Below are 18,569 nucleotides of genomic sequence, written 5' to 3' on the forward strand. Positions count from 1 at the left end.
CAAAAACACGATTAGCAACAATTTAGAATTAGCCAAACACGACCGTTCCTTGTTTTCGTCAAGATCTTCAATGTAAACAAGGATTTCTTCTCCTACATCAGTATTGAATGGTACAATTATTAGCAGACATCTTTACATAATTGGACGAACGTACCACATAACGATTAAATTGTCCTTCTTGATATAAGACATAAGTTTCTGGAGATTCAATAACTTAAATTATAAAGATATTTGAATTGGTTTACCAGAGGTCGAAACAGTAGAGTGATACTAGTTTGGTACTTATTCTTGTTGAAAACATTATAATAACAATTTAATAACAGTATATTGGTTTGCGAGACTGCTTGTAAAATATTGCTACATCACACTATAAATATATACGGTGGTTGACCACATTGAAGTTTACAAACTGCACTACTGTCATAATATAATACTTTGTTATTATTCCTAATACGCTCGCTTTACTTATTTTTGCTAAGTGGTTGATTGGTTGTGACATATTAATTCTTAAGACTGCCTTGGACATTAGTAGCGGTAGTTCCTGTTCATAGAATTTACAAAATATTTGAACACCAAGATGTCCAACGACTTCTTGCAATCGTCTCCTTCACGTCATATGATTGACCCGGCGATTTATAACACATTCCCTGACATACAAGAGGACCGGAACTCTTCTAACTCTAACAATGGAAGCACACTGCACCATCAGCAGCAACATCAATCACAACAATTACCAGTTGGTCCACCATCTGCTCAGAAAAACCACAATCAATTGCCCTCAAATTTAACAGGATGGACACCATTGATTTCGAAAACAATCTTTAATGATCAGTTAATTTCGTATAACTCCACCCCAAGTGGAAAATTCTTTAATGGGGTGTTATCTGGTCATGTAAACAATGAAATCGACTATGCGCAAGGACTAAATTTAACGCCATTTTTGACTCATAATTTGAATATTCCAAACTCCAATTCACATATTAATGGAATAAGTAATATCACCCCATTCCATGACAAAACATTACATTTAACTGACTTTTTTATGGATTCCCCAATTAAACAAACTCCAATCAAGAATATTGACACGATTACTCCGTCGAAATTCAAAATTGGAAGCGAAAGAAAATATGTAAAACAATCTGTTTTCCAGGACCCAAAGAGTGCACTGAAGCGATCCATTACTCAGATTGACACTCCTCCAAGACAACCTCACAAATTATCAATTTTAAACAAGCACGAAGCAAGATATGAAAAAACTAATACCATTGATGGTAAAGTTAAGGCTAAAGATGAAGAAGAAGACGAAGAAAATGAAGATGAGGAGAATGAGAAAAAAGGTAGTGACATATCTGTTCAAAATAAAAATAAATTATATGGTCTGAATTTGCAAACACCATCAAAGACGGTTCTAAAAGACATTTCTAATATTAATCAAAACCAAGGTAAATCAACACCAATGCCTAGGAATTTAAAGAAAAGCAAAGAATTTTTTGAGACACCCTCTAAGCAATTTCCCGACTCTTCGCCATCTACAGTTATCATGTCTAGTGCGGCAAAATCATCACCATCAAAGCCCGTGAAAACTAGTGATATGGACAGCGGTAAACATGTCACTGTTAAATATTCAACAACTCAAAACTTACCTCCAAGCCCTACCCCTAAGAAAGATATTCCAAAAATTACTGATAATGCTGATGTATTAAAGCCTGCCATGGGTGTATTTTCTGAGAAGAAGTCAAAACCACCGCTTAAAAGTAAACAAGCAGTTTTCAAAAATTTGTCTGGTGATTCGACGGGTACATCGACAATAAACACTAAGACAAAGAATAGCAGCAAGGCTCAAATGCAAGCTGGTATGAATAAATTTCAAATTGTTTTTACTGATGTGCATACCTTGATGAACAAAAAGAATAAGCTGAAGAAATCGAATAACGTAGCCTCAAAACCTAAATTAAAAAGATCACAATCAACTAACAGATCCAATGACGAACAACCTCATACTATTGATAATGGAAATTCAAGGAGCTTAACCAGATCATCGACAGCACCAGTCACTAATCACCAATCTTATCAAACAGCGCATAAAATGGTTTCTTCAAATGATCACAACGTGTCTATGAATACAAGCTCAAAAGAGGTAAGTCTCATATCAGGGAATAGTAATTCAATGAACACCAGTAATTTGAATATGTCATCAACAGACCATTCTTCTTTTGAACTAGGTGGGTTGTCTTCAACTCCGAATGGAAAATATTTTTTGGATAAAATGTTTGATAAACCTTCTCCCCAATCGCAACAGAATTTGAACACCAACCAGTACTATTCTTTACATCAATCTTCATTTTCGAATATGCCACCTCCAAATCCAAATACCTCAAGACCTCCTCCAACAGTAGCACAACACAATTTACTGCATGCTCAACAACAGCAGCAACATCCAATGATGATGATGATGATGATGATGAGTACACCACAACATCAGAATGTTGTCAATTATGGACCGAATGTTTACAATTCTGCTAATGAAATATCTCCTACATCAGATAACCAATTTACACCCAATCCTAACGTTTCAAGCTTCTCATATCAACAATACACTAAGAGCGGAAAGCCATCGCATAATACTATGGGACCTATGATGGTAAACCTGAAAGAATCATCACAATTTTCTCAATTGATCCCGGTATCGACAAGTGATGAGGACGAGGACGTGTTACTAAAGAGAGAAGAGGACAGTGTATGATAGAAAACATACATTTATTAGACTGGTCATACAAGCAATTTAATTGTGATAAATTTTTATTGACTATTAACTTTTTGCAAAACATTATTTGTTTATTATATTCACTTCTTTCGTAATGAACTCGTTGTTTTCGCCCATTATTCATAATGTTTTTTAATAACTTCAACTATATATGTGTGCATAGACATTTAATATATTTCGTTGGTTTCGTATTTACAACTAGATGTTTGGAGGTAATAACAATGCTGCTATAACATTTGGTCTTTCCGTAGCTAACAAATCAAAGATCTGTGCCGCATTATTTGAATCAGAATGATCTACTTGAATACCCAAATTAGAGAAGTACTTTTTGGTTGAATCACTCAACATCCTTGATTTACAACCTAATCCGACAACACAAATTTCAGGCTTTGGATGTATTTTATTAAATATTTGTAACACATCTTCATGAAAATCTATTATAAATCCATTTATAATATCGAAGCCTTTGTTTGGTTTAGACAAGTTGATTTCAAATGTTTCACTATCAAGCAATAACGTACCAATTATGTTTCCCTCTTTATCGGGTGATGTTATCAATAAATTGTTTGCAAGATGAAATCCATTACTTTTAACTGTTTCAATATAATTTATAGGTTTTTGTGAAAACATCAATATATCGTTTCTCTTTATCATGTCCGCTGGGTTGGTCGTTGATTCGCCTTTTCCAGTTGGGGCATTTAACTGTGTTTGATTCACAACTTTTTTTCCTCCAAATAAATTGAATGACAAAGCAGAAGAAGTGAAGTATCGTCCCTTAGTGCAGTTGTATGACTGCCTCAAAATATTTCTTGATAGCATCGTACGTAGATAAAAAAAGAGAGAATACAATAAATTTTAGAGTAAAATTTATGTTGTTCTATATTCGCGAATGGGTGCAACATTTACTGTAAGAGATTACTATTTCTCATTTACTATTCTATTACTCTACTCTACTCTAATTTCAAGCATATTATCTTCTAATGTCAATGCAAGAATAAATATATAACACATCGAAAGCTACTTGATATATGCAATTTTGTAATGTATGGGGATGACTTATTCTTTGAATGCTACCAAAAATAAACAACTACTCATGCAGACTATTGCCTGAGGATATGCTGGATATTTTCTTTCTCTCTTGTTCTATTTTATCTCTGACCGCTACTTTACACTTTTCCCAAATATCCAGCTTTATTTCTGATGGAACTTCAGGTAGCTTCTTGGGTGAAGATAAAGAAATGTCTTTGCTAAATGTTGTTGAGCTTGTATCTGATTTAGAAGAATCAAAAGTATTATTAGCCAGTTGGTGAGTTTGGGTAGCAGCAGTGTTTATAGAATTATTAAATAGCTGATCCATCTTCATTTTTGCTACTGATGGCTTACTTTTCAATGTCCTTGTAGGTGATGACGATCTACTTTTATTAAGGTCAACCATCGACTTCCTTGGTGACAACTTGGGAGGAGATGGTGCTAATGATAGATTTGATATCGAATTCGTGAGTTTGGAGTTGGAGGATATATATGACTGCAGTAAACTTGATACTGATTTAGATGGTGATGCAGGAACGGACACTTTAGTCGGAGAACCTTTCAGTGCATGGTGCTTTAAGTATTCCTCATAAATACGGTTCAACTGGACAAAAAAGGCCACTCTTTTAAGGTAGTATTGAATTATGGTTGCTTTTTCAGTCTCTGAAATAGATATTGAGGAGTCTATATCAGGAACTTTTTTCTCCATATTTAGAACTTTGCTAATGGAATCCATAGCATACTGATAACGCAAATTAAAATCTATTTTATGGTGATGTTCAGCATATATATCTGATGTTGATAGTGTGTTAGCGATGAATGCAATCGAAGTATTTTGTAAAGGTAGAATAGAAAACTTAAAATGCTTTACATCTCTATCTTTGTAGTCCTTGAATCCAGGGAATTCACTACTTCCTATCTCTTGGGGTGATAATGTACTCTTGCTAGGATATTCCGAAAGAATACAAAACGATCTGAATTTGTTTTTAGTAAAATCAATCGTGACTCTGTATTCGTCATTGATCATTACCTGCTTGAATTTTTCGACATTATACATTGCATCTAACTTCTGAAAATAGCTATCTACTTCCGAGTTATTAATTATCTTCTTGTCACCATCAACGTATTTAAAGCTATTGATTGTACTATCATTTCCTAGAAACGACGAAAGCTTGTTAAGCCTCAACCTCTTAAAAACATACAACAACGATTTTACTTGCAAATCCGCCGAATCATGACCCACTCCCTGTTCAAAACTAGGAATTTTAGCAGTTTTATTAGCACTTGTACCAAAGAGACTGAAAAAGTTCATGACTGATAAACATTGATGTCAATTTAATTAAATATATTTCTGTGTTTTGATGTAAACACTAGATCTGTTTGTAAATTTTCAGATATTGAAGTCAAATTTCAACTAGGTATAATAATTTCACGGCAACAGATATCTAATATTGGATGAATTTGTGAACCCTGACTTATGATTACAACAATTAGCAATTGTACTCGTTAAAATGGTTAGGTTTGAATCAAATCAAGTTCTGTATTGATCTATGAAGAGAGGTTTTGTGTCATTTTGATAACACCACAGATTTAAATCTGGCGTCTTCAATTACTGTCTAGTTAGATAAATTGATTATAAATTATTTGGAAGTAGTTTGCAAATACGTACGATGTCTACTCAATCAGGTATAGTATCATCAGAAGGACTCTTAGACACATTTAAGAATTTCAAAAGTGGTTCTTTTGTAATTAAAGTCTCATCTGATAATACGCAACTAATCGTTGATGATGAATTTCAATCTAAGGAGACAGATGTATCAAAAGCATTGCTAGAATTGAACAAATATATCTCGGGAATATATCCGCATCCAGTTTATATTATACTTGCGCTTTCATCAACTCTGAATTCTAACTCCGATTATGCTTTCATCAGTTTTATCCCTGATGTTGCACCAATTCGTGAAAAAATGCTTTATGCATCCACTAAAAATACGCTATTAACTCAATTGGGCTCAAATAATTTTAGCAAATCACATATATTTGCTTGGACGGAACTAGATGAGTTAAGTTTTGAGAATTTCAAACATTCATCGGAGGTGCAAGAGGATGGTCCTTTGACTCATGAAGAAAAGACATTACAAGAAGTGAATTCGTTACAGGGATTAACTTTAGCTGAATCAGGAGCTAGAAGAAGCAACGATACTGCTTACAAGAAGAAATTGGCATCTATGCATGATCCTTCGTCGACAAGCGGAGGTGTATTGATGTTTACAGTTGATTCAGAGTTGGAATCTGAATTTAAGGTCTTGTCTCAAAACACTGATAATGGAAAATTAATAATATTTGGTATTAATTTAGACAACGAAGGAATGGAATTGATTTCCTCGACCACGGGTGTGAAATCAGCATCTTTAGTAAATGATTTAGAGTCTGTAACGGAGAAGCGGGGTGCTCATCCTCTTTTTGCCCTTTACAATTACTCCACAAATAAATTTGCATTCGTATATTCATGTCCTTCTGGTTCTAAAGTTAAGGAAAGAATGGTTTATGCGTCTAATAAGCAGGGCTTAATTAATCACTTGAGGGATATCACCGAATCTGATGAGTTGCTGATAGACAAAATTTTCGAGATTGGCGATTTAGATGAACTAGAAGTAAATGAACTTGAAATCTCACAGAATGAAGAGAAAAACCCTGCATCTACTACAAGAAATGGGTTGAAGTTCACCAAGCCTAAGGGACCTCGTCGTAGGTAGAATGATAATTAGAATAAGCGTCAGTCATTATTATATATATTATATACATTATGGATATTTTTATGAGTAGATTACCATTTATAGTATCTCAATTCATCCTGAACAAATTTGTCAACTATGGATTTTAATTTTGCTTCATCGTCGTTAAAATAGTCTACAAGTATTGAAGATTTCAATTGTCCTGTTTCACCGGCTACCAACGATAAAATATGTGCATAAATCTTTCTCGATGCACTCTTGTTAATTTGAATATATATTTCCTCAGACCTAATTGTGGGAGAATGGCTGGAATTAGATTCGCCTGGTCGGTAAAGTGGTCTCAAATTATTTCGAATATGCTTTTGAATTTCTACCTTATGTTCAAGTGACAACTCCACATTAGTTGGCTTATCAAGACAAGCTTTCTTTCTTTGCGATTTAGTTTCACTATCAGACAGGGCCACGCTATCCACAGAAGCAGTCTCAGTTGGATTAAGTAACACTTCTGTGGTATCACGGTTGGTCGAAACTTCCTGATTTGTTGGAATTTTACTGTCATGTCTGCATCTTGTCTGAGATGACGATCGAAGTTGGCTGATTAGACTCGAGATTCTTGTTTTTTCTTGTTGCTTCTGGGGAAAGTTTTCCAACTTTGCTGATGTCCCTTCTACTAACTCAGAATCCGGTTGAGGCAACTCTGAGAGCTTTTTCCTTCTCCTTCGTGCTTTTGGTTCCGCCAGATTCTCACCTATCGATGCTACTACGTTTGAGCCTTCCGTACTACTTTGACACCTGCGTGCTTCATCAAATACGTCCCATGATTGTGCCTCTTCTTTAGATAGCTTTTGTTTCTCCTTCAATTCCTTTCGCAATATAACACCGCCATTTATTATGGGCGGAGAATACACTCTATTATTCTCAGCTTGACGATTAGTTTCATCTTCATAATTAGTGGCGTCATATAGAAAATCATCATCTAATTCGCCATTTTCATTATGTATAATCAATCCTGGTCTTCGCTTTGGATTCTCTCTTGGAGTATGTTCCAGAGGAACACTAAGGTTATTACTTACTCTGGGTACAATATTAATAGGCACAGAAGAATTCCTAAACACGACATCCGTAATATGAGAATTCAACAGCGATGTTACTGTTCTTGGTGTTCTTATTCTATTTGCCCTTGGTCGTGTGTTACCTGCACCTCTCGATGATCTGCTTCTATTTGAAGCTACACCTGATTGATAGGTAGAAATAGCTGCTATTTCTTGTAGATTATCGCACATTGGACAGCACCAAGTGAGATCGTCGGTCTCTTCATATGTATTTACACCCAAGCAATTTAAATGAAATGCCGATGGGCAATTATTGCAATAGATAAGATTTCTTGATAACGAACTCCTGTAATCGGAACTCGAGCAAATAGAACATAGTTTGTTATTACTAGAATAATTTTCTGTTATTTGATCTAATGAGTCATGATTATTTTCTCTTTCAGTAGCCGGATAATTCGTTGGTATTATATATTCTTGTGGGATTTGATCTATAGCATCATTAGGCAATAATTTATCTCTTATTGATATCAGTTTCTGTATTTTATCACGTTTATCATATCTGGAAACATCTATCTTATAAAACAATTTTCGGCACGTAGGACAAGAATTTGAATGGGACGACCACTGTAGAATGCAATCTTCATGATAATAGTGGTGGCAATTTTTTATAGTTCCTATAGTACTAACAAGTGTAATCAGTTCCAAACAAATTGTACACTCCTCATCCTTTATGACGAGGCTCATGTTTCCCGTTGTCAGAATGCTATTATATGAAACTTAGTAGTAGTATTATGTTTTTGGTTGCTTCTGGTTTGATCCTTTTAGTATTAAAAATTATTTGCAATTAAGTGCGAATTTTAAATTCATATTGAAGATTATGAAATACATTTCATTTAAATTCATATGGTAAGAAGTAATGTCTCGTCATCAGTATGATTTGATACAATGTATGAAACAACCAGGAACTCATATAGGTATGCTTTGTCAACTGTGTGATGGTAAATGCCCAATTTGCGATTCTTTTGTTAAACCGACTACTAAAGTTCGTATTTGCGATGAATGTTCATTTGGTCATTTAGCTAATAAGTGCATTCTCTGTGGAAATAACCTAGGCGTTAATAAAGAATTAGGATCTGCTGCATATTACTGTTTAGAATGTGTACGATTGGAAAAAGACAGAGAAGGTTGTCCTCGGATTGTTAATGTTGGTAGCTCAAAAGCCGATATGATACAGAATAAGAAGAAGGCAAATACAACCGGAGGATTATTACAATAAGTGACTAGGCTTATAAAAGAAGCGAACGCAAATATTATTAGAATATACAGTTGTTAAAAAAACATGCGATATGCATAAAGAACTAAAGTCATCATTCACATACTCATAAACATTTGAAATATTAATCAACTAGATAAAAATGATGCAATTCCAGATATTAATACGATAATAACACGATAATAATACGATAATAATACGATAATAATACAATAATAATACTAAGATCAATACGTCATGGAGGTTGAAATTAATATACAAATATTCATAAAACAAATCATAAAATTGTAGCGGATCAATGCATATCCATATCCATTCTCTTGGCTTCAACACCAAGTTCAACTACTGATTTAATGCCATCTTTCCATCTGTCATTTAAATAATCATTCACCGGTTTGAAGTCAACTACTTGTCTCCTCTTCCGTAATACATTTATTTCTTCGATTCGTTGTCTCTTGTTACTAAGATCTTGTTTATATTCCTCCTCTATCGTTGCGAGGTTGCTTATATGATGCTCTTGTAACTGCTCTAGTTGTTGCTCGTTCTGTGACAACAAGGACAAGTCTCGGTTTTGAAGTAGTGAATAAGAAAGGGTTGCGTATAAATTATCGTAACGTATATCCTCCCCTCCAGACGCATTTGTTGAAGTAAACTCTGAATATTTAGTCATATCTATTCCATCTTGTAATATTTTAGCATTAGTCTCATCGATATCCTCATCATCCTGTTCTTGTTCATATCTTTCGATTTCTTGCATTAAAAGAGGTCTAGACAAATTGCTCTCACTATTCTCTCTAAGTGGCAACATCTGTTCGACTAGTGGATGCAATGTATTATTACTTTGATTGGTTTGTGTTTCCAACTCATTTATTACCAATTGTTCGACATGCGTTCTTTCATCTGGTGTAACTATATCATCAATGTCTATTTGTCAGTTAGTTTCGTCCATAAATACAAAATCTTAAAATACATACATGGTAAATGGTCTATTGGTTCGTTGTTAATAATTACCATTCTATAGGTTATCGTAGTACAATAGTTCGACTATAGATCTGATCTGGTGAAAAAAAACACCTAAGATGGCTACTACTAGTATCTCCTGTTATCACCAACCAATAGAACTCTTACTCACGTGATTTAGACTAAAATTTTTTGAAATGGATGGGGAATACTCTATGAACAAGACATTATCCTACTATGTAACAGCGGTCTACAGAGGCATTTAAGATATTTAATACAAGTCGAATTCAATACAATACACAAAAAGTTAACTAAATATTATATGAGATTTAATAATTAATTATCGTTATTTGATAACTTATTTGTTTAAGACATCGGCATCGTATCTTTGCTTGAACCATTGGATGGAATCTTCTTTGTTAGTCTTGTGGTTGTTACCAATGGTACCTCTACATCTCTTTCTTCTGGTAACTCTGGCACCAGCTCTACCCATAACAACGTAGAAATCCATACCGTAAATACCGATACCTGGATCGTACTTGATACCTAAATCAATGTGTTCGTCAATACCGAAACCGAAGTTACCAGTGGCGGAGAAGTTCTTGTTTCTTAATTGGTATTCCTTGACCTTTAAACCTCTTTCTAAGATTTCTTCAGCCTTTGGACCTCTGATGGTAACGTGGACAGAAATCTTTTCGTTTCTTCTGATACCGAAGGTTCTGACGGTGTATCTAGCCTTGGATTGGACTGGGGTTTGACCGGATAATTGTTCTAAAACCTTTGAGGCTCTGGTCAATCTGTCACCAGATTCACCAACACAAATGTTTAAAACTAATTTTTCGATATGCAATTCACGCATAGGATTTTGAGCTTTAGCAGACTATAATGGTTAGTATTTGTCTCGTTACTGTTACATTTGGTAAATGTGTCCTGGATGTTCCATTTTTCATCCACTTTTCAAGATTTCCCTCTACACTTGTTTTCCAACTGATCATGGACTTTCTGTACATATCTTATGAACATCTCTGAAATATTTCATCCAATGATTTCATTTCTACTTTGAATGCGATATTACCGTAATTTCCACAAATTATTGGATATACTGACGGCCTCCATCTCTCTTTCTATACTATTAAACTAATCCATTTTTAGGTTTCAATATCAAATTAAATCGGACTTTTCCAGGACTATCATTCATTCCAACTTCATCTCTCATGTATCATTTAAACATACCATATTTGGCTATTATTCGTTTCTGTTTAAGGGAGCTTCAAACTAGTCAATATTTTAGTCCTAAAAATTTTCAATTCTATATACTATATTGAATAGTTAGCGCGAACAGAGTGAAAATTATCGCCAGGATTTGAACAATTCACACGACCCAAAAATTTAAAAACGGGAACTTTTGTATGTGATGAAAAGTTAGGGCGCAGCCCTTCGATAGTGAGCATTATATAATCATAGTATATGGGTTGCAGTTGCAACAGTAGTGGTTGTGGTGGCTCTAGTGGCATGTAAGATGCCATTGGTACGGTTCACTACAGGATGTTCAGTTAAGCAATATGCATTAGTTTATAGAATTTTATAAATGGAGTCTAACCGTCAACATTGTTGAAGGATTTTTCCTTTTCCTTGATGTCCCAGAAGATGTCACCCACATTGTGGTTTCCGTGGTAGACCCAACCAGCTTCGGTAACATGATACAAGTTGACAGAACCACCGGAGTATGCATCCCTGTGAGTAGCAGCCAAGATACTTCTCTTACCTAAATACAAGGCCTCTTCGACCGATAAGTCCCATCTATACTCGGAGTCTAACACACCGTATGCGAATGTTTGACCTGAACCCACACAGAATCTTTCACCCTTCAATCTAGATCCGTCGGAGTCGACGTAATAGATGGTTGGACCCTCTTTCTTGGTGTAGCCACAAATCATTGTACCCATAGATAAGCCCATTCCCTTGTATTCGTAGACTAAGTTACTTAAAATCTTAGAGGCCGCAGCAACAGAAATACGTTCTTTTTCTCTTAATTCGTGTAATCTACATTGGGTACCTAACCAGGTCTCCCAGTATTGACAGTCCGCAGCACCACCAGCCATGGTACCTAATAAATCAGGGTTAATTCTGATAACCTTATTGACGGTCTGCGATGCAATCCAGTTACCCTGGGTGGCTCTCGAGTCAACAGCAACAACAATTCCCCCTTGGAATCTAAAGGCCAAAGTTGTGGTACCATGGGCAATCTTAATTTTACAGTCTGGATTACTAGCATCATCGGTATGTGCTCTTAAAAAGTCGGTTGGTTGTGAAATAGGTGGTAATTGGATAGATGGCGCCAAATCCAACTGGGAGTTTTCTGCAAAGTCTGACTTAGCTGCATTTATTTCCTTAAGAACACTATTGGTATTGGAATGTGTGAATTTCTGTGCAATAACATTCATCTTAATTATAGTCTTAATGTATTATATGATCCACTTATCGACTGATTATTATCTAAATTTAGTTGGTTTTCCAAAACAATTGACAAATTTATGGAACTTATATTGTCGGTTTAACTTGTAGTATCAAAAAATCGATAAATAAGGTGAATTGTACAATCTATATGTTTAAATACTAGCTTGCCACCGTCTCTATTGATTTTTAGATATCTCAAAGATAGCCAAAGTGGTTTTGTGATCAAATCGATGCACGTGCAATCCTTAACTATGGTCAACTACATAAATACCATACTAAACTAAAATAATACATTAACCCATTATAAAATATGGAGCGTCTATAAATACTTGGCTCGACCAAGTTCATAAGAGATGAAAGTTGAAAATCACTATTAATACAAATTCATTCTATTTTAATTATCTTTCTTGAATTGTCTTCGAGTTTTTCTTCAACTTTGTCTTCATCGCTTGCAGATCTTTTTGTGCCCGATGCATTGGAAACTGTCGTCTGTTCAGCAGATTCACCAGTAGTTTTTTCTCTTAAATTAGGTGAGTTTGCTGTTGCAGTAGAATTATTTTGGCTCTTTGTAGGAGGAAACGAGCCAGAAGTGAATGATGGCGGTCTTGGGACAGCTGTTTCATCCTTGTTTCCATGGAAGGAAGGCCTTGCGGGCTTATTAGATAAAAACTGTGGAGGATTGGATAAAGCACTTGGCTTGGAAAAGCTTTGCGGTTTTGGTAATCCTGCTCCCGAAGAATATGATGCACTGGTAAATGTGGATTGAGATGGAGACGATGATTCTGACTTTCCAAAAAAAGTTGGAGGCTTCGACAACCCAGATTTATACACGGGTGGTCTAGCTAGCGATGGAGACGCACTAGGGGACTCCGACTTTATGTCGCTCAGATAGTTGGGTTTACTATCATTGGAAAATTCCTTAGACACGTTGGGATTGGTTTCTTTGCTATTCGAATGAGTTGCCAGCTCTGGTCTATGTGATGATAGTGTGTGTTGTTCCTTCGACTTATCAATCGGTAATGTCGACAGCGACGAAGCTTTAGGCGATCCCGCCAGTTGCGGAGTATTTACCAGACTAGGGGTTTGCTTTTCAGGACTGGATGCTAGTGATTGTGATGTTGGGCCAGGTGTGCCCCCTCTGCTTGCAGGTCTAGAAGATAGTGTTCCTTGCTTTTCTTTAATAGATTTGGTTAACGCAATATCCAAAATCTTGCTCACTTGTTGCGGGGCCTTTTCAACCAAAAAGCTTAAAGCATTATCGCCACATCCTGCTTTAACACCTATGATATTTACCTGTGCAATGGTAGTGGCAAGAGCTTTCGTAATAACTTCGGTTGTAGTTGCAGTATTATATGATAGCTTCCTTGCTTTATATAATGTAAATAACTCTTTTTGCAAGTAAGCTAACGATTTTTTGGTGTCTTGATTCATTTTAGGCTTTTCTTCGTGCAGTGGTTGAGTGCCTTGCGATACTGGTGACAGCAAAGGTGGAGATTGTGACCTATTAGCCGCTAATTGAGCTTTTATGGTATTGGTACTTGTCGGTGGTTGCGGTGAGACAGTCGAAGTGGCCGGAGAAGAAACAGTTGCTGGAATGTCATTACGCTTCACTAATTCACCACTACTATTTACTTGTAAAGTTGATTGTGGTTTAAAATAAAGTGGTGCTTTTGACCCAATCAAGCCATCTCTTCTGATTTCACTGGCAAGTTCCGCAATTGTCTTGGGTTTTTGACCATTAGTACTAGCACTGCTCATTTGCTTTTGTTGAAGTTGAGAAATAAATTGCGATTGTGGCATACGGAGACCAGTATTCAAAGGAGATAATCCATAAGGAGATGCAAAGTTCCTTCCAACAATATTGTGCGTAGCCCCTTGCTGTGCTTCTAACCTCTGTTTCTGTTTCAACTCTTCTGCCTTTATAGCTGCTGCCTTAGCTTTAGCAGCAGCCATTTCTTGTTGTTTCTGTTTCACTTTTTCTCTTTCGGCAATGTAGGCATCATCTATTCCCCAAGTCCAGCCTGCATCATAATCTTTCTTGGATATCCTTTTAAATATTTTATTTAAAGTAACATTATGGCTCACAGATGTTTGCCAGCCATCAGGGCAATATTTGTAGTATGGATAAATATCCTTAATTGACTCATTGATTTCAGAAAGTGTTAGGCCCAATTCCCCACCTTTGGACTTCAAGACATTTGTAACCATTAAAGGATACGATAATGTTGGTTTAATTCTATAATGTTCAGGAATCTCGTCAATGGTATAAATACTTTTAGCAGCCTTTTTGATTTGACTGATATCTTTTCTTCGTTTAGGAACCTTTGGTGTGTCTTTTTGTTCACTTAAGTTCTTCGGAACACATACGGGAGGAAGTTCAATTTTCGAGTTTATAGTAATTGCTCGTATAGGGATTCTCACAGGTGTAGATGTCGTTGAAGTTATTGTTTGAAGTTGGACATCTAGTTTTGGAGCTGGCGGTTTAGGAGGCATCAACGGCTTAGACATCTGGCTATTCACCAAATGTGCCATAGAATGATGAGTTCCCTGTGCAATTTTCAATGGCAAGCCTGAATTGGCTGATCCTTGGGCAACTAAGTGTGTTGGAAGACCAGCTAATGGAGATGACATAGTTGTTAATCTGTTATCGACTAACTGAGCTTTAGATAACCCATTTGTTGGTGTTTGTCTTCCATATAATCTTGATGCAGGAGGTTGAATAGAAGCTGGGCGTCCCATTCTTGGAACTGCGGGCTTCCCCATAAGTGGTGTCGATCGAGTTGGAGGCTGGGGTATAGATCCTGTATTTGGCTTGGTCTTTGGTTTATTAAGAGGCAATTTTTTTCCTGCCATTTTCCTGAGTTGTTGCAGTTCCTTTTTCCGTTTTTCTTGTTCTAGTTGTTTTCTCTTTTCTTCCTTTTCTTTCATTAAATCCTGGTGGTGTGCGTCTATAAGAGGGGCTAGTGTTGCGATTTCTTGATCTAAGACCGATAAGTCTAAATCTATATCGTGCATTTCATTTTCATTTTCATTTTCCTCATCTCTATCCAATTCATCTTCATCCCATGTTACACCCTGCTCAAGATTATGTTGTTGGACTAACTTATCTATTTCGTCTTCTTCGTTTGAAGCTTCATTGAATTGAGTTAACTTTAATAAGTTCTCTTCGTCTAGATCCATCTCTCCGTCTTGCCCATGGTTTTCAGGATCATTTAAGATCGATTGAATTTCTGAATCAAGTAAATCAGATTCTTCTTCGTCTATAGCACTGATAGAATTTGTTCCCAATTCATTTAATATATCATCAATTTCATCGTTGGTAACTGACTTCTTCCTGGTGCTTGACAATCGCCTTGGCCCATCAGACTTTGACTGTGATCCACTTCGGGAGGTACGACTAGGAATATCCGAATTTGAGTTTGACGGAGATGCCAGTATGCTAGGTTTAGATTCTTTTCTTGGTTTATCGGATTCAAGTGATTTATTTGGCTTTTGATCATTCTTCGAAGGAGACTCTGAAACCTTATAGAGGTTTGACCTTAAGTTTATTGCATCACTAGGATTGAATTGTTTATCAGCACCCGCTGAGTTGTCATTGGTATTAGAATCTATCGAAGGTAGCACGAAAGCAAAGGTTATATCCCCTATCTGTATTTTGGTTCCATCAGCCAATGGAACTGTTATTCCCTTTTCAGTAAATGCATCGTCAACAAACGCACCATTTCTTCCTAATATTGATAATTCAAATCTTTGAGTACCAAAGTTATAGAATATTTTCGCATGTCTTCTAGATATTGCCTTTGTAGAACTCAAATGGACATCTACCGCATGATGAGAACTCTGCAATAACTCATCATTAGATTTTCTTCCTAATATTACCTGCAATGTTTGCACAAAAAAAGTAAAGTTTTCAAAGTCTAATCTCGCGTACGCTGAAATCTTAGAGCTATCTTTTTCATCCTCATGATTTGACGATCCCAAGGCTGCCTCGCTTGTTATTGGCACAAGCGACAGGTTTCTCCTTATATCGGCTTGCGACGATGAATTCTTGTATCTATCATATGTCTCTTCGTCAATTGGATTAGGAGATTGAGAATTGCTGACAGTCTTACTGGTATCATCGAAATCAAGCACTATCTTATTCATTGGATTCTGTATTTTATCTAACGGCCCAATATCCAAGTCCTGCAAGTCCGGTAAATTCATCTGCGTAGCTATATCATCTTCATTTTTAGTATCGGTTCTTTCTTTCGTTTGTACCTTGGAGTTTTCCTCGCTATTATTTAATATGCTATTTATCTCATCATCCAACTCTAAACTTTGAACATTCGTTGCCCTCTCAATGTCAACACCACCTATACTATCATTCACTTGTTTTCCTGAACTAGGTTTTAAATTTTTATCTTTGGCCGAATCTTGTTCCTTCTTACTGCCTGAAAGGGAGTCATCGCCTAGAGACAAACTACTCATCATGAACAGAACAATTATATCACTATTTTTGACCCACCGTTATTGTCTATTTAGTGATATTTTAACTTATATGTAGTCTATATGACTTGTAAATGAGGTTTCTATCTTGCCCACCTTAGCGATGTTATCTAGTTTTGTAGTTAGTTTATCACTATAATGTTATGTTTTTTAAAATTACTTTTCATCTTAGTTAATGTTCCTGCATATATTTCTCATATACCAAATTGCAAATTGATTCTTATTTGCAACTATTTGATTTGTGGTTCCAGGTATATCTAAAGATGGTCTTTTTTATATTATTTTAGTTATAGTGTTTCAATTAGAAACAGGCAATAATGTTTAAAAAAATTCAAACTATTATCATACTTTTGAATGGTTTAACAACTCTATTTGCGCAATTTCAGGGACCATATAACATCAACTCGGATTATTCATACGTCCGTAAAGAGCAGAAAATAAAAGCAAAAAATGGGGAAAAACACCAAGTTGATTACTGTGAAAAGATTTTCGGTGTCAGTCTTGGGGGTTGGTTGGTATTAGAGCCTTGGATTGTTCCAAGTCTCTTTGAAGAAGCATACGAAAAAACAGGTGAAATGCCGGTAGATGAATATACTTTTACAAAACTATTGGGGCAAAGGGAAGCAGAAAAGGTTTTAGAAGAACACTGGTCAACCTTCTATACGGAGGAAGACTTCCAGGATATAGTGGATCATGGAATAAATATGGTGAGAATCCCCGTGGGCTATTGGGCATTTGGTTTGCTTGAAGATGATCCCTACATTCAGGGACAAGAATACTATTTGGATCAGGCTATAGAATGGGCGGACAAGTATAATTTGCAAGTGCAAATTGATCTTCACGGTATGCCAGGGTCTCAGAATGGGTTTGATAATTCGGGGAAACGGACCGAGCCTACATGGTTGGATGAAAAAGAAAATATGGACTTAACCTACAAAGTTGTTGAATATTTTTTCAATAAATATGGAGGCGAGGAATATGAGGATATTATCACAAGTATTGAAGTAGTAAACGAACCATTTGCATTTATACTTGACAAGGATGATTTGCGCGAGTTTTATGAATACGCCTATCAATGTGCTCGAGAGAATGGTGTAAAAGCCAATTTATTTTACCACGACGGATTCTTGCCAATTGGTTCATGGGATGGATTTATGAATGATTCTAGTACATACTCCAATATCACAATTGACCATCACCTCTACGAAATATTCTCGGAACATCAAATCGCATTGGACATAGATCAACATATTAAGAATGTTGAAGATCAAGGTGAAGCTATGGCTCTCCAGCCTCATCACAGGGTCGTTGGTGAGTTTTCGGGAGCTATTACCGATTGCACTAAGTATATAAATGGCGTAGGGTTTGGAGCAAGGTATGATGGAACATTTTCGAAAACAAAGCCGATCGGAAGTTGCAAAAACCATTCTGATTTCGACTCGTGGTCAGAAGAGTTTAAAAACAGTACTAAAGAGTTTATCAGAGCCCAATTTGAAACCTACGAAGAGAAAGGAGACGGGTGGATTTTTTGGTGCTTCAAAACCGAAGATGCTATTGAATGGGATTTCAAAAGATTGGCTAGCTTAGACATGTTGCCCGAATCCTTTTTAAATAGAAGGAAATGTCAAAATTTGAAGGCTACGCAAAGACTGAACAAGACCGAAAAGAACGAAACCACGCTTGAAAAAACAAGCGACAGTTGCAGAAATATTGATAAAACAATACTTAATTTTCATAGGTTTCAAGCAACCGATTTCATATCTGTAGTATTAGTTTCTTTGATTTTATTGATTTTTGTTGCAACTCCATAA

General features: G+C 36.0%; 11 protein-coding genes across 11 annotated transcripts; 4 read left to right on the forward strand and 7 right to left on the reverse strand.

Moving 5' to 3' along the window:
• Positions 1 to 577: 577 nt before the first annotated feature.
• On the forward strand, positions 578 to 2,743 carry AC631_01613 (uncharacterized protein; the record flags this gene model as incomplete). Its single annotated transcript, XM_015610443.1, has 1 exon — positions 578 to 2,743. One exon carries the CDS (start codon positions 578 to 580, stop codon positions 2,741 to 2,743), a length of 2,166 nt encoding a protein of 721 aa, XP_015468728.1.
• A 219-nt stretch (positions 2,744 to 2,962) lies between these two features.
• On the reverse strand, positions 2,963 to 3,583 carry AC631_01614 (uncharacterized protein; the record flags this gene model as incomplete). The annotated part of the gene is made up of 1 exon (XM_015610444.1): positions 2,963 to 3,583. One exon carries the CDS (start codon positions 3,581 to 3,583, stop codon positions 2,963 to 2,965), a length of 621 nt encoding a protein of 206 aa, XP_015468729.1.
• Positions 3,584 to 3,851: 268 nt separating this feature from the next.
• AC631_01615 (uncharacterized protein) lies at positions 3,852 to 5,105 on the reverse strand (the record flags this gene model as incomplete). Its single annotated transcript, XM_015610445.1, has 1 exon — positions 3,852 to 5,105. One exon carries the CDS (start codon positions 5,103 to 5,105, stop codon positions 3,852 to 3,854), a length of 1,254 nt encoding a protein of 417 aa, XP_015468730.1.
• Positions 5,106 to 5,463: 358 nt separating this feature from the next.
• Positions 5,464 to 6,549, forward strand: AC631_01616 (uncharacterized protein; the record flags this gene model as incomplete). Its single annotated transcript, XM_015610446.1, has 1 exon — positions 5,464 to 6,549. One exon carries the CDS (start codon positions 5,464 to 5,466, stop codon positions 6,547 to 6,549), a length of 1,086 nt encoding a protein of 361 aa, XP_015468731.1.
• Positions 6,550 to 6,620: 71 nt separating this feature from the next.
• AC631_01617 (ubiquitin-protein ligase) lies at positions 6,621 to 7,811 on the reverse strand (the record flags this gene model as incomplete). The annotated part of the gene is made up of 1 exon (XM_015610447.1): positions 6,621 to 7,811. The coding sequence occupies one exon, from the start codon at positions 7,809 to 7,811 to the stop codon at positions 6,621 to 6,623; it is 1,191 nt and encodes a 396-aa protein (XP_015468732.1).
• Positions 7,812 to 8,496: 685 nt separating this feature from the next.
• Positions 8,497 to 8,856, forward strand: AC631_01618 (U2 snRNP complex subunit; the record flags this gene model as incomplete). Its single annotated transcript, XM_015610448.1, has 1 exon — positions 8,497 to 8,856. One exon carries the CDS (start codon positions 8,497 to 8,499, stop codon positions 8,854 to 8,856), a length of 360 nt encoding a protein of 119 aa, XP_015468733.1.
• Positions 8,857 to 9,148: 292 nt separating this feature from the next.
• Positions 9,149 to 9,661, reverse strand: AC631_01619 (uncharacterized protein; the record flags this gene model as incomplete). Its single annotated transcript, XM_015610449.1, has 1 exon — positions 9,149 to 9,661. The coding sequence occupies one exon, from the start codon at positions 9,659 to 9,661 to the stop codon at positions 9,149 to 9,151; it is 513 nt and encodes a 170-aa protein (XP_015468734.1).
• Positions 9,662 to 10,171: 510 nt separating this feature from the next.
• RPL11 (60S ribosomal protein uL5) lies at positions 10,172 to 10,672 on the reverse strand (the record flags this gene model as incomplete). The annotated part of the gene is made up of 1 exon (XM_015610450.1): positions 10,172 to 10,672. One exon carries the CDS (start codon positions 10,670 to 10,672, stop codon positions 10,172 to 10,174), a length of 501 nt encoding a protein of 166 aa, XP_015468735.1.
• Positions 10,673 to 11,408: 736 nt separating this feature from the next.
• On the reverse strand, positions 11,409 to 12,257 carry PRE2 (proteasome core particle subunit beta 5; the record flags this gene model as incomplete). Its single annotated transcript, XM_015610451.1, has 1 exon — positions 11,409 to 12,257. The coding sequence occupies one exon, from the start codon at positions 12,255 to 12,257 to the stop codon at positions 11,409 to 11,411; it is 849 nt and encodes a 282-aa protein (XP_015468736.1).
• A 397-nt stretch (positions 12,258 to 12,654) lies between these two features.
• Positions 12,655 to 16,740, reverse strand: FHL1 (Fhl1p; the record flags this gene model as incomplete). The annotated part of the gene is made up of 1 exon (XM_015610452.1): positions 12,655 to 16,740. The coding sequence occupies one exon, from the start codon at positions 16,738 to 16,740 to the stop codon at positions 12,655 to 12,657; it is 4,086 nt and encodes a 1,361-aa protein (XP_015468737.1).
• Positions 16,741 to 17,075: 335 nt separating this feature from the next.
• On the forward strand, positions 17,076 to 18,569 carry SPR1 (Spr1p; the record flags this gene model as incomplete). The annotated part of the gene is made up of 1 exon (XM_015610453.1): positions 17,076 to 18,569. The coding sequence occupies one exon, from the start codon at positions 17,076 to 17,078 to the stop codon at positions 18,567 to 18,569; it is 1,494 nt and encodes a 497-aa protein (XP_015468738.1).

Source organism: Debaryomyces fabryi (assembly GCF_001447935.2).
Source record: "Debaryomyces fabryi strain CBS 789 chromosome Unknown contig00023, whole genome shotgun sequence".
NCBI classification, from domain to species: Eukaryota; Fungi; Ascomycota; class Pichiomycetes; order Serinales; family Debaryomycetaceae; genus Debaryomyces; species Debaryomyces fabryi.